Genomic DNA, 14,087 nt, shown 5'->3' on the forward strand with positions numbered 1-14,087 from the left:
ATCCCGAGATAGGGTCGGAGAAAGTTTAAGGTCGGTCTCACACAACTTCAGGGCAAAAAGCGCATTTGCTGTGAAGGGGCTAGGCGGGGGTTGGGGGGCGGGGGGGCGCAGAGCACGTTCCCCCTTCCTTCTGGGGGCGTGCTGACCCAAGGTCTGGAGCGCCCCTCCCGCCGCGGCGGCGGCGCGGGGCTGTGCACTGCCAACTCCTCCCGTGCCAAGGCTCCCTCCTCCTCCCTCGTGTGGGTGTGTGTGCGACTGCGGGAGCGGGAGGGTGCACCGCCGCTGGATGGGTGCGGGTCGCTAGCCAGGTCAGGCTTTCTGTGGCCTCCGCCCCTCCCCCGGGGTCCCTGGGCTCGGTGCCCCCCGGGTGGACTCGCCCCCACTCCGGGGACAGGGCTCGCGGCTCAGCCCACGCCCGCAGGCAGCGCGGCTCTCATTGTCTGCCTGGGCGGCGCGCTCCCCTCCCCCCTCGCCGTCCCCTCCCCACCCTCTTTTCTCTCCTCCCCTCGATCCCTCCTCCTCCTCTTCACCTCCAGCGCCCAGCTGCTCGCTGAGCGCAGTTCCGACCCACAGCCTGGCACCCTTCGGCGAGCGCTGTTTGTTTAGGGCTCGGTGAGTCCAATCAGGAGCCCAGGCTGCAGTTTTCCGGCAGAGCAGTAAGAGGCGCCTCCTCTCTCCTTTTTATTCACCAGCAGCGCGGCGCAGACCCCGGACTCGCGCTCGCCCGCTGGCGCCCTCGGCCTCTCTCCGCGCCTGGGAGCACCCTCCGCCGCGGCCGTTCTCCATGCGCAGCGCCCGCCCGAGGTTCGGCTGCTTCCTCCTCGCGCGATCTCCCCGCTTTCCTCCCCTCCACCCCTACTCGTCGCGGGCCCCTGGCCTCCGGCTCTCCGGCCCTCTCCAGGCCGCGGTCGGCTCCGACGGTGTTTCCCTCCTCCCCTCCGGGCGGGCTGAGGCGGCTCCCAGGCTCCCGGGACACCGCGGACCAACTTCTAGTCTCTTTTCCTCTCCTCGAAGCGCTTATCTGCGCGCAGCCTTATCTCCGAGTTATCTCGGCGCAAAGGGGCGGGAGCCGGTAGTTAGGCAGGCAGAGAAACTTCTTTCTTGCTATCTAGCCAGGTCTGTGTGTGGGCATTAATTTTAGTGTGGTAATCTCCGATGAGCCGAGGCGATTTGGAAGAGCAGCCTGGAGGAGGCCAGCCCGGCTGCATTTCACCTCCCTCCCCCACTCCCTCCGAGTCTCCCTGTCATTCTTCCTGCTCTCCCATTTGGGGTCGCCTCGGCTCTGGGGCGGTCTCACGCGCCCCCCCCAGCCCGTTGCGTTCCCCCTCCTTTTCTCTGCTCTCCGCTCCACCCCGCTACGTCCGATTCCGGAACGGTCCGGCGTTTCTGCTGCTGGAGATGACCGCGGGGTGGGCCGGGTGGCCCGGCCGGCGTGAGCGTGCACGCTGGTGGCTGCAGGCGCGGGCCGTGTCTAAGGTGTGCGGCGCCGCGGGGACGCCGGTGGGGCTGGCGATTCCTGCCCCACAAGCTCTCCGCATTGCCTCTGCTGGGAAGGACCCAGACTGCTGCCCCCGCCCTGGCGTCCCACTTTCCCTGGGCCGAGTTGCATTTCTCTCTGGGGCTCGCGTTCGGGCTGGTCAGCGCAGTCCGGGAAGCTCTGGGAGAGCCAATATAGGAGAACGCGGCGGTTTCGTTTTCGGGGACAGGTTGCCTTCCTTACGCGAAGGGTTTTCCCGTGGGGAACCCTCACCCCGAGGCATTTCGGGAGAGGGGCATCCGCAGAGAGGCGGGATGCGGCGGTGCCGACACGCACAGCTACTTAAATTCTTTTGTGTGTCATCAGCCCGGGGGAGACACTTTAGGGCGGAAAGAAAGCCTCAGCCAGCTTCTGCAGATCACTCCTGGGATCTGGCGCGCGCACGGAGAAAGGATGCGGCCGAGGGAGTGGGCGGGGAGGACGCGGGGACCGGAGCGGTGCCTTTGAGGGAGGGCTGGTATCCCAGCCCTTCCAGGGCCCTGTGGCGGCTGCGCAGGCTCCATTCCCCTCCCTTGTTGATCTCCACGCCCGGGGCAGAAATAGGATCTTTGAGAAGTCTCAAATGGGATCTTTGAGAAGTCAGATCCCATTTGAACTAGAAAAAGGAGTGGAGGCGAGGTAGTGTGCAGCCTACGCTCTTGGTAACCCGTCGATCTCCTACCATACCCGTCTCCCCCACCCCACCTCAGGAGCTAGACGTCAGCTTGGAGCGGCGCCGGACCGTGGATGGCCTTGACTGACGGCGGCTGGTGCTTGCCGAAGCGCTTTGGGGCCGCGGGTGCGGACGCCAGCGACTCCAGAGCCTTTCCAGCGCGGGAGCCCTCCACGCCGCCTTCCCCCATCTCTTCCTCGTCCTCCTCCTGCTCCCAGGGCGGAGAGCGGGGCCCCGGCGGCGCCAGCAACTGCGGGACGCCTCAGCTCGACACGGAGGCGGCGGCCGGACCCCCGGCCCGCTCGCTGCTGCTCAGTTCCTACGCTTCGCATCCCTTCGGGGCTCCCCACGGACCTTCGGCGCCTGGGGTCGCGGGCCCCGGGGGCAACCTGTCGAGCTGGGAGGACTTGCTGCTGTTCACTGACCTCGACCAAGCCGCGACCGCCAGCAAGCTGCTGTGGTCCAGCCGCGGCGCCAAGCTGAGCCCCTTCGCACCCGAGCAGCCGGAGGAGATGTACCAGACCCTCGCCGCTCTCTCCAGCCAGGGTCCGGCCGCCTACGACGGCGCGCCCGGCGGCTTCGTGCACTCTGCGGCCGCGGCGGCAGCGGCCGCGGCGGCGGCCAGCTCCCCGGTCTACGTGCCCACCACCCGCGTGGGTTCCATGCTGCCCGGCCTACCGTACCACCTGCAGGGGTCGGGCAGTGGGCCAGCCAACCACGCGGGCGGCGCGGGCGCGCACCCCGGCTGGCCTCAGGCCTCGGCCGACAGCCCTCCATACGGCGGCGGAGGCGGCGCGGCTGGCGGCGGGGCCGCGGGGCCTGGCGGCGCTGGCTCCGCCGCGGCGCACGTCTCGGCGCGCTTCCCCTACTCTCCCAGCCCGCCCATGGCCAACGGCGCCGCGCGGGAGCCGGGAGGCTACGCGGCGGCGGGCAGTGGGGGCGCAGGAGGCGTGAGCGGCGGCGGCAGTAGCCTGGCGGCCATGGGCGGCCGCGAGCCCCAGTACAGCTCGCTGTCGGCCGCGCGGCCGCTGAACGGGACGTACCACCACCACCACCACCACCACCACCATCCGAGCCCCTACTCGCCCTACGTGGGGGCGCCACTGACGCCTGCCTGGCCCGCCGGACCCTTCGAGACCCCGGTGCTGCACAGCCTGCAGAGCCGCGCCGGAGCCCCGCTCCCGGTGCCCCGGGGTCCCAGTGCAGGTAAGGGTCGCGCCTCAGGTTCGGGGTGCGGGTCCAAAGCGCTGGGGCGCACGGGGGACGTGGAGCAGCTGCTCCACTCGGGCCCTGTTTTCAGGACTTTCTCGTCCGGGTGCGCGGAGGTCGGCCTGGTCCCAGGAAGGATTTGCAGGCCTGTGGCTGGGTAACCGAGTCCGGTAGCGCTGAGGCGAGTTGTGCCAAGACTTGAGTCTGTTGTGCCAAGTTCCTTTCCACGGATGAGACTAAATGCACATCTGTACCTTCGTGCCTTGGGGAAGCTCAGGGCCTTGATGAGTAGTGAATGGCATCTGCTATTGGGGAAAAACGAGGCTGGGAGGGAACTAACAGCGCTTGAGCCCCATCGCAGACCCTACTTTGGGTGAGTGGAAGAAATTCCACGATGGGAGTAAGTTTAGGAGAATGGCGGGCACTTGATCCACCCCCAAACAGACACACAAGCACATGCAGGCTCACCCAGTTTAACTCTCCAAAGGGTGCGTGTTTGTGTTTTCCTAGAGAAGGGTATTTAGAAGAGCACAACAGAAGAACCTAGATGTTCCTAGGGAAGCTAGTTGGCGTGTCCTCTCCCACAAGGGAGAGAGGGAAAGAAGAGAGGGCACCTGGAGTGGTCAGACTTGTGACTTCATGGTGAAGGAGAGCTGGTGGATAGGCCCTTGGGCTTGGCATCAGCTGGGCCTTGGTCTGGGGCTGCTGCTCACATGGCCAGGCTGCAACTCAGGGATCCTGGAGCTGGGGCACCTATTCTCCCTTCGAAGTTTAGCCCGCCAATTTTTCAGTTTCCAATTTGACTCATTTTTTCCTGTGTCTGGGAGCCATTAGGGGGTAAACCGTGAAAACGCTATTGTCAAAAATACCTGGAAATACCTCGTTTTGAAAAGTGTTTTGTTTACTCCAGCACAGGAGTGTGGGAGCCCTGTTAGGCTGTTTTTCTCAGATGCAACATTCTGCGTCCTTGGTGATTACAACTGGCTTATCTTACCTTATATTTCACCTGTTTGATAATCTTTCTAAGGAAACAACATCTTTTTTTATTGTTGTTTGTTTGAGGGGAGGTGTGGGGGAGGCCCCTTGAGTCACAGAGGTGGCAGAGTGGAGGAAGGCACATTACTCCAAACAGTCCTACCCCGGTGTCTTGTGTATCCCAGGTCTGTGCTTCTCGTGGGAGCCTCGACGCTACCTTTAGGACAGCAAGTCAGTCCTAGGGGCCAGGATTCCTTAGGATAAAATGGGACATTCCCAACCTTGTCCGCAAAAGACACGCTGGAAATGCAAGTGGTCTGAAAGAGAGGGAACCAATTTGAACAGCTCTCTGATAGCCTGAGTTCTTTCTGTCTTCTTCCAAGCGCTGCAAGACTTGGTCTCAAAATTCCCTCTTTTTAGTTTTGTTCTGTCGCCCAGTCTGGAGTGCAGTGGCTCACTGTAATTTCTGTCTCCCGGGTTCAAGCGATTCTCCTGCCTCAGCCTCCCGTGTAGCTGGGATTACAGGCGCGCGCCGCCACACCTAGCTAATTTTTGTATTTTTAGTAGTTTTTGCCACGTTGGTCAGGCTGTTTTTGAACTCTTGACTTCAGGAGATCCATTCGGCTCAGCCTCCCAAAGTACTGGGATTATAGGCGTGAGCCACCGCGCCCAGCGAAATTCCCTCTTTTTGCTTCTGCTGCAAAGCTGGTCCTGGAGACCATTTTTCCCGTGTGTGTGGAATGGGATCGGGGGACCCTGTTGAGATTTGCACTGTTGGCTTGGGACTTGAGAGTCAGGGCTCTCATCCTTACCTCTGCATAGGGACCCATGTTTGGCTCCCAGGAGCAGAGAGATGGAGAGGCTGGGAATCTCTAAGGAGGTAATGGTTGGGTGTGAAGCTTCTTTTGTCAGTCGGGGAGTTCTGTAGGGAATGTGCAAGGGTGTTGTGAGTTGGGTGAGGGGTAGTATCTGCAGATTGAGCCAGCGCCTGCAGCTCTGCCTATTTCTTGACACACCTTAGCCTGATCTCCAGGTTCCTTTCCTCCAATCTTCCAGCATTTCATATGGCTGAGAGAGTCTTTTGATGTTTACAGTAACTGGTCCTGTATGAGAAATCCTTTTAGAGGCAGTATGGGGCAGTTGTGGGCAAGTTAATATGTTTCTTTTTGTTTTAAATTTAGCCTACACTTTTCCTAATTTTTTCATCTTCTGGGCACACCACAGTTACAGGAATTTTCTGTAGACCCAGAAGATTTGTTATTTTTTAAAGTATTTTTTAAAGTATGTTTTAAAAAATGGGAAGGGATTTGGGAACACCCAGCTTTTGCATAGAGTCTGTTAGGAAATCAGGAAGTGACTGGGACCAAGCCAGTATTGGGGTGAAGGGTGGGGAGTGAGTGACCCTAACTTTGCTTGTCCTCACAGGTATTCTGAGGCCAGCTTCCTAGCTAGATTTCCTGTTTCTTAGATTTTTTTTTTTTTTAAACAAACCGTTTTTGGAGACAGACACTTTAAACACCAGAGCTAAAACCTGAGTGCTGAACTTGATCAACCCGCACAATTTGGAGGCTTCTGGAAACCCACACTATGCACCTCTCGCTGACTGGGTAGATAGGGTGAGCTTACTCTGGGGTGAGCTCAGAGTCCTCACACTCCTTTATTTCCTGGGTCCTACACCCTCCTAAGCGCCTGCAGAACTGTGAGTCCCTGTGTCTTGGTACCACACACAGAAAGACAGGTGGTGGTGCCCTTCTCCCCTGAATCTATCACTCCCCAAGGGCACCGCAAACAGCCATGTTAGGAGAGAAATGGTGAGTTGAAAAGGGGAAACTTGGTGAGCAAGCCCCCAGCTTTTATATCTTATAGCTTTTATAAAGACAGCATTTTTTTTTTTCCTTTTTAGTCACTTACAGGATTATAGCTGCCTGGTGGGTTTGGGAAAGAGGTAGGGAGGGAATGAGAGAGATTTTATTCAACTAAAAATAAGCAAGCTTCCTAGGTTGTATTTATCCAAAGTGGACTTTTAATTAAATTTTGTCTTTGGGTTTTCAGATGACTAAATAGTTCTACCTGGGGAGTTCACACTGTCTTCTAATAGGATTCTTATTGTTCCCAGTCATAGGACTGGGTTTTCCAGGGAATGCCCCACTCCTCTATCCAGAGGGGCTCTGATAGGTAACATTTTAAAGTCAACAACAAAGACAAATACCTTGTTTAACTTCAGTGTCCTTGAAGTCCTGAGCATTTTACTGATTACCGTAGTCAATAGTGGCTTTTAGGGCGGAGAAGAATAAATCTTTGTGATGTGTTATAAGTTGCAGTATCCCCATGACAACTTTGAACTCGGGTTGTGTAGGATGCCAGTTTCTTTAAAACTTAATAAGAAATGAGAAAAGAGACTTGTTTTGTAAATAGTATTAATGGAATTAAAGTTTTTATGCTAAAGTCATATTTAAATATCGTTACCACACAGTTGATAGTAGACACAAGCAATAAACTGCAAGGGGATGAGAAAGAACCAAAAGGTTCACTAGCACATAATCTTAAGCTAAAACTCTGAAGTGTAATGTTTATTTACTTTAAAAAGTGATTCAGGAATGCTTCTTCAATAATGCAAAACTAGGACATTTAAACCTTCTATAATCTAAAGAACCTTAAATGGTGGTCTATACTTTTTTTTGGTCTATACTTACAATAAGTACCTTTCTCATTTTTAGAGACATTTATTCTTCCATATTTAACCTTCTTGAGAAGTAATAAATGTTACATTTACTCTTAATTAGGATTTGTTTTTATTAGCAGGTTTAGGTTATTGTGAATTCTGAAAACTAACCAAAGAATAATAATAATAAAATTATGTAAAATAAACACATTTTAAATAGATTGCATAACTCAAAATGATCACTGGGAAGGTCTTGGTAATTTTCTCAATCAGTAAGGTATCAACCTTATATAAAAATTTTGCAGATAGAAGCAGTTGGACCCACTTCTAAATCGGGATTTTAGCATTTGATCTTTGTGGCATGAAAATAAAACTCTGTGCTTAATGTTAGTGCATTTTTCCCCTGAAAAGATGAGAGTAATCTCATTTCTAGTTTCTAACTAACGTAGGTGCCTAAGAATAGTACTTTTAATTTCACTTGTGTATCTTTAATTGGAGAAGAGGCACATATGGACGGGTGGCAGATGTAGAAAATACTTTTTTAAATTACTTGAGATAAAAGTGAATGAGGCAGCCTCGCTGTGTCCCCGGATATTTGTGGGTTGCAGCGGGGCTCAGTGGTCAGTATTTCTGTGTGGCTTGCTCGGGTTTGGCAACGACGTACTGTAATGATGATGGATTTCAGTCTTTAAAAGCTCCGGGACAGCCTGAGAGTAGGGGTCAGGGGACTCAAGCCGACCTCCCCACCGCTCATCTCGGACTCTGACGTCCTCTGCTTCCAGCACTGTCTCTTTCCCGGGGTCTCTACTGGGGCGCTCCGGGTGTGCAGAAGTATTGGACAAATGGTCAGTGGAGCAATAGTGACGAAATAACCCTGCTCCTGGCTTTGCGGCCAAGGAGAAAAGCGCAGCCGGGAAGGGCACGGGCAGGGAAGCCGGGCACCGGGGCTGGGGGCCGGGGTCCCCGGGGTGACGCGGGGAGGGACGGGTCCGGCGCGCCTCTCCCGCCCTCACGCACCGCTGTCGCCGCAGACCTGCTGGAGGACCTGTCCGAGAGCCGCGAGTGCGTGAACTGCGGCTCCATCCAGACGCCGCTGTGGCGGCGGGACGGCACCGGCCACTACCTGTGCAACGCCTGCGGGCTCTACAGCAAGATGAACGGCCTCAGCCGACCCCTCATCAAGCCGCAGAAGCGCGTGGTGAGTGTGACCCGCCCTGCCCCTGGCTCGCGGCCGGCCCCGGGCTCTCCTGGCCCGGCCGGCCCCGCCCTGGCTCGGCCTGCCTTGGGCGTCCCCCTCCCAGGGGACAGGTGCGGCCGCTGCGGTCCCACCCTAGCGGTGACCCAGCGGTACCATCCTGTCCCGGCTGTTCCAACGCCCACCCGCTGGCGCCCAAGTAGAGGTTACCCCGAAACTGGCGTCTGGGAAGCCAAGATAGCCTTTCCCCATGTTTACGCGCAGGGGATGACGTTCGTAAATGACAAAAACAAAAACAAACAAAAAAGGAAGGTGCAAAATGTTACCATGTTTTAAGCAAAAAAAGAAAAAATAATCTATATATCTCTAGGTGTACTTGCCAAAGCACCGTAATAATTCTGGTAAGATAGGCAAGAAATTGGTGATGGTAACCCGAGGAGAAAAACAGTAGACCTACCGAGGCCGGGCGAAGGAAGACTTTTTTCACTGTGTATGGTTTAGATTTTATGCTTGAAAAACCACGCTCACTTATACCATTCGTCCCCCAAATAGAATATGCCAGAAATCCACCCACTCACGCCTCCTCACAGCCACATTCTTTTGGGTGCCGTTTACTTTGTCCTTTCCACCTTCTTGGTCACTTCTACCTCCTATCCTCAGGTGTATCCCCAAATACCATATCTTGGATTGCCCTTGAGCCTGGTGAAAATTTATTTGCTCTAACTTTTGTTATTTCAAAATCAGAGAACTTTGTAGAACTTGAGTAAAAGTGTGGTTTGTATGTTCTTAAGTTGAGCATTTTCCCCAATTCGCACACGTTTTACTGTTTTTTTTTTTTTGAGACGGAGTTTCACTCTTGTTGCCCAGGGTGGAGTGCAATGGCGCGATCTCGGCTCACCGCAGCCTCCGCCTCCAGGGTTCAAGCGATTCTCCTGCCTCAGCCTCCCGAGTAGCTGGGATTACAGGCATGCTCCACCACGCCCGGCTCATTTTTTTGTATTTTTAGTAGAGACAGGGTTTCTCCATGTAGGTCAGGCTGGTCTCGAACTCCCGATCTCATGTGATCCCGCCCGCCTCGGCCTCCCGAAGTGCTAGGATTACAGGCGTGAGCCACCGCGCCCGGCCACCATGTTTTAAAGTAAGGGAATCCTGATTTCAGGGATTAATCTCGTATTGTCATTGTTATGTGTGCTTCCTAGCCGGAGAGAGTATTTACCGCTGTAATGGTTAGAGAAAATAAAGGAAAGCTTTCACCAGTCCCACTCTAAGGTTAACATTTGTTTAGCGAAGTACTCATAATCTAATAACCCTTTAAAGCTAAATATGTTACAGTTAGATGCCAGACGTCTTAAGTATCCCAGTAATTTATTTGTTATACTCTAATTAGCAGGAACAAATGCTACACATGTTGTTTGTGTTAAATAGATTAGAGTGAAATTGCATCACAATGTAAGTCTGACACCTTAAAGAGAAGCAATTAGTTTTATGGTTGGTTTTGTTTTAATGCATGTAAAATAAAGTGGCCGAGGTTAATTTAATGAGTGTATGTGCCTTAAACTCGTTACAACCTCCCACAGCTTAAAATTTTCTTTAAAGGGTACCCTTAACTGCAGTGTGTGACTGTGAGTTTCATTTTTTCTTAAATGCATCATATTAAAGAAGAAAAAGTAGTAACTGGAAAATATCCCACAGAAGTTCCTTGTTTTCATATAATAGACAACACATGAACAATGAAACCGATTTATTTTTCTGGAAAGGCACATTGAGCTGAGTACTAACCGAACTTTCAAAGGTAACATTTTCTAGAGATTGAGCAAAAATTTGGTGGAATAGTAGTCATTTAGGTTCCAGTTGCATTATAAATTTGATCTAGTAACATTTAGATAGTGCCATTTGTTTTGTGCATGTACCAGTAAAAATAACTTAGAAGAAAAAAAAGAACAGTTTTTAGCATTTCTGAATCGTTAGCTTTCTTTGTGCTTAGCAGGTGTCTTGGCCATAACCAAGGTCAGCAAATATGCTTTGTAAATGGGTTATAAATGATACCAATTGAAGGGTGTGTCACTATCAATTAGGTCTCCTTGTGGGCTTCTTATTTATGGTTTTGATGGATCTGGCTTAGTTCTCAGAAGCAGAATGTTGAACTCAAGTTTGTTTAGCCAGCACTATAGAACCAATCACTGTGAATCTGAACTTGCAATACATTGCAAAATAAGAGATTTATGGTGTAACTTGAATTCCTTGTCAGTGAGGAATATGACTGAGATCACTTGTTACAAGGAACTTTTATAACCCATTCACCTGCATTTCACATGTTTATGAGGACTGGCTTCACTTATGATCTGCAGTTGACAGTCATAAAGTCCTTTGTTATAATGGCAAATTCTGATAAAAAGTTTGCTTCACATTGGCTCCAAATTCCACTGGAAACTGTCATAAATGGCTGGTTTATAAACTGAACCTTCCTGTCCCTTGTTTACTGATTTCACATTTATGAAGAGAAAGGAATCCTTTCCTAAAAAATTATTTTCTTTTAACCACAAAGAAAGAAAAAAGAAAAGCCTGGATGTGTAAAGTTTTGTTAATATGTTGTCATCATTTTAGCAAAGCAGTTTCCCAGGTAGCTCTCCTGTGAGCCAAGCATACTCATTTCAACTAAAGGCAAATTGATTCTTAGCACTGACTTCCTAGAAATGTTGTAGTGCTAAAAGGTTTGCCAGTGTCTCTGTTTATAACTTCTCTGTAGAGTGATGCTAAGTAATGCAACCGGATGTAAACCATAAATGCAGATTTTAATTTCATCTTTTAAATTTCCCAGCAAAGGTTTTGGAAGTCTCTGTCCTGTAATCTGTGAATATTCGATACATACTCAATTTACATTTCTCTTCTTCATTCTTTACAATTGATCTTAACTTCCCAAATTTTGTAATTTTCAACTTGATTTGGTCCTGAATCTTTCTCTGATTTTTTTTTTTAACTATGGAAAGCTTCACGAATTTGGGTGTCATTCTTGCGCTGGGGCCATGCTAATCTTCTCTGTATCCTTCCAATTTTAGTATATGTGTTGCTGAAGCAAGCATCCATTTTTTTTTTAACTGAAGCTGTGTCACAATTTTTAAAGTAATTTACAACATTTGAAAGGAAATCTAAGCTTGGCAACTTAAAAACAAGTTTTATATTTTGCCATTCTGGGTAAGAAGTTATATTAGCTTATTATAATTAACATGTAGTAATCTAGAGGTAATAAATTCCCTTTAAGGCTGTTATGGGCATAAAGAAAACATGGAAATGGGAGTGACAGTGGCAGACAGGTGGCCTTTTACCTTTCCTGGTAATACCAATTAACCCTTTGCATGAACGAAATTGAGAATAATACTGATAGGGCAAATATATTAGTATCACTGCATCTAAGACAGTGGCAGCATTAAGATTATGCCATAAAATTTGCTCGTATCCTTTGTAAAATAGATAAAACAAAAATGCAGGCAGCAGGCAATCATGATGGTAATTATGGAATGTATTCAAATATATTTCTTTAAAAAAAAAAAAAAACTTTTACCCCTCTTCTGAAATCCATTTCTAATAATGTACTTTCAAAGTTTCCATTAACGTACTTTCAAAGTTTCTGGTTTACTCCTTTACATATATCTGAGAAATAGACCTGGTGATCTCCGGTTTTCAGGGGAAGTGGAGACTGCCCAGAGCCATTTAGCACATTAGCAAGTGGCTTGTGATTGCATTTCACGACCTAAATCTTAGACCTGTGACTATAGTGCATGGCCAATTGCTGTCCACGGTGGGGGGCGGGCGGCGGGGAGGTGGGGCACTTTCATGTTAATGTCTACTTGTGTTGTTACTTCTGGTGTGTTTTGAGTATAACTCTATTTGGCGGGCAGCGGGGAGGTGGGGCACTTTCATGTTAATGTCTACTTGTGTTGTTACTTCTGGTGTGTTTTGAGTATAACTATTTGGCCAACTTTTAGAAAATCTTTTAATTCCCCTAAAAAAGATACCAGTAGTATCTGGGAAACTCTAAATTGGAGAAGAAACCATGGGTGAAACTCTCCTTGATATGATGCTGGTAAAAGCTTTGCATGAAGTTATTGGCCAACTATATGACTGCTCCCGGGTATTCTTGAATTCACGGAGACAGGCTAGCTGGAGAAGTAAATCAAATCTATAGGGTCCAGCACACTATGCAAACCTCAAATTTCTTGGCCCAGAAAAGTCAGTCTAAGTACACTGCAATTTTTTTTCTCAAGGACCATTTCATTTATAATAAAACAGATACATACTTGTTGATGACAGGGACAAAATACCTTAATGTATGTATGTAATATATATATATGTCACTTATATTTTTCCACTTATGTTCTTGTACTGTTTCTAGCCTTCATCACGGCGGCTTGGATTGTCCTGTGCCAACTGTCACACCACAACTACCACCTTATGGCGCAGAAACGCCGAGGGTGAACCCGTGTGCAATGCTTGTGGACTCTACATGAAACTCCATGGGGTATGCCATGTATTCTGCTCACTTGTATATACATTTAGTATCTGGTTTGTATGTGATATCAGTTACAAAGAATCAGCAAATGAAAGATACTCAAGTGAAAATTTTGAATGCATATAATTTATTACTGAATATGTTTAATATATTCAGTGTACATACTGAATATATTTATTGAATTGAAGGTGCTTTTAATTATAATATGAAATATTACCTTATGCACCAGTAGGAAACAAAAAATGCCACCAGTTGAACTATTGCAAACGTTCACTTAAGACACATTCCACTTTTAGAAATGTGAAAATGTGAAAAGTGTGTATTTTAGAATTGGTAATATGGTAGTAACCGTTTTTTAAAATGCACAATTAAGGAAATCAATCAAAAATGCACAATCACTAGTCTATATCTCTTAAAAATTTTGAATGTAATCAGACATTTGTGCAAAAGAGTAATGCATTTAATAGTTATAGTTTGAAATATTTCATAGTTCATTTTAAAGGATTGCACAAAATATAATAAACAACTCAATCTTAAAAAGAAAAATAACCTTGCATCTGTAGGAGGAAGGAAATACATGATCTCTTTGAAATAATACTTCTTCAATGAATAGCTACTCATTTCAAACAATAAACGTTAAGTTGAAGGAATTAAATTCTCCTTGGCAAATCATCTCATTCTTTCTGAAGGAATCTCTGCATTTGATGAGGAAAGTGTAGTCTTTGTGCACTTGGGATCTTTTGAGTGTGTATAAAAATTGGATTGAAATTTATGCCAAGTTCTTTTTTTTTTTTTTTTTTTCTTTTTCTTGTTTTGAGATGGAGTCTAACTCTTGTTGCCCAGGCTGGAGTGCAGTGGTGCTATCTCGGCTCACTGCAACCTCCACCTCCTGGGTTCAAGCGATTCTCCTGCCTCAGCCTCCCAAGTAGCTGGGATTACAGGCATGCGCCAACAAGTCTGGCTAATTTTTGTATATTTAGTAGAGACGGGGTTTCGTCATGTTGGCCAGGCTGGTTTCGAACTCCTGACCTCAGGTGATCTGCCTGCCTCGGCCTCTGAAAGTGCTGGGATTAGAGGCGTGAGCCACTGCACCCGGCCGCCAAATTCTTTTAAATGAGAGCTTTTAGTGCCAATGTTGGGTCTTTGGTTTTTCTTCAATATAATATTAAATTTATGGCCTATGTGAAAATTTTTTAGGTGCCCAGACCACTTGCTATGAAAAAAGAGGGAATTCAAACCAGGAAACGAAAACCTAAGAACATAAATAAATCAAAGACTTGCTCTGGTAAATATACTAAAATGACGTTTGACTGTAAAGTATTTGCCAACCTTAACAGTAGAGCATATGTA

At 48.9% G+C, this 14,087-nt stretch overlaps 1 protein-coding gene and 1 non-coding gene across 2 annotated transcripts in view; one reads left to right on the forward strand and one right to left on the reverse strand.

Moving 5' to 3' along the window:
- Positions 1-646: 646 nt before the first annotated feature.
- The window catches only part of GATA6 (GATA binding protein 6), a 32,480-nt gene continuing 19,039 nt past the window's right edge, over positions 647-14,087 (forward strand). Inside the window, exons 1-5 of the mRNA XM_034943569.4 lie at positions 647-804; positions 2,227-3,395; positions 8,067-8,233; positions 12,621-12,746; positions 13,935-14,022. Coding sequence (XP_034799460.1) covers positions 2,264-3,395; positions 8,067-8,233; positions 12,621-12,746; positions 13,935-14,022 — 1,513 coding nt within the window. The 5' untranslated portion in view covers positions 647-804; positions 2,227-2,263. The remainder of the gene's footprint in view (positions 805-2,226; positions 3,396-8,066; positions 8,234-12,620; positions 12,747-13,934; positions 14,023-14,087) is intronic.
- On the reverse strand, positions 11,204-11,308 carry LOC112437852 (U6 spliceosomal RNA). The gene has a single exon (XR_003026353.1). It is a non-coding gene; the product is annotated as a U6 spliceosomal RNA (small nuclear RNA).

This window comes from Pan paniscus, chromosome 17, assembly GCF_029289425.2.
Source record: "Pan paniscus chromosome 17, NHGRI_mPanPan1-v2.0_pri, whole genome shotgun sequence".
Lineage (NCBI taxonomy): Eukaryota > Metazoa > Chordata > Mammalia > Primates > Hominidae > Pan > Pan paniscus.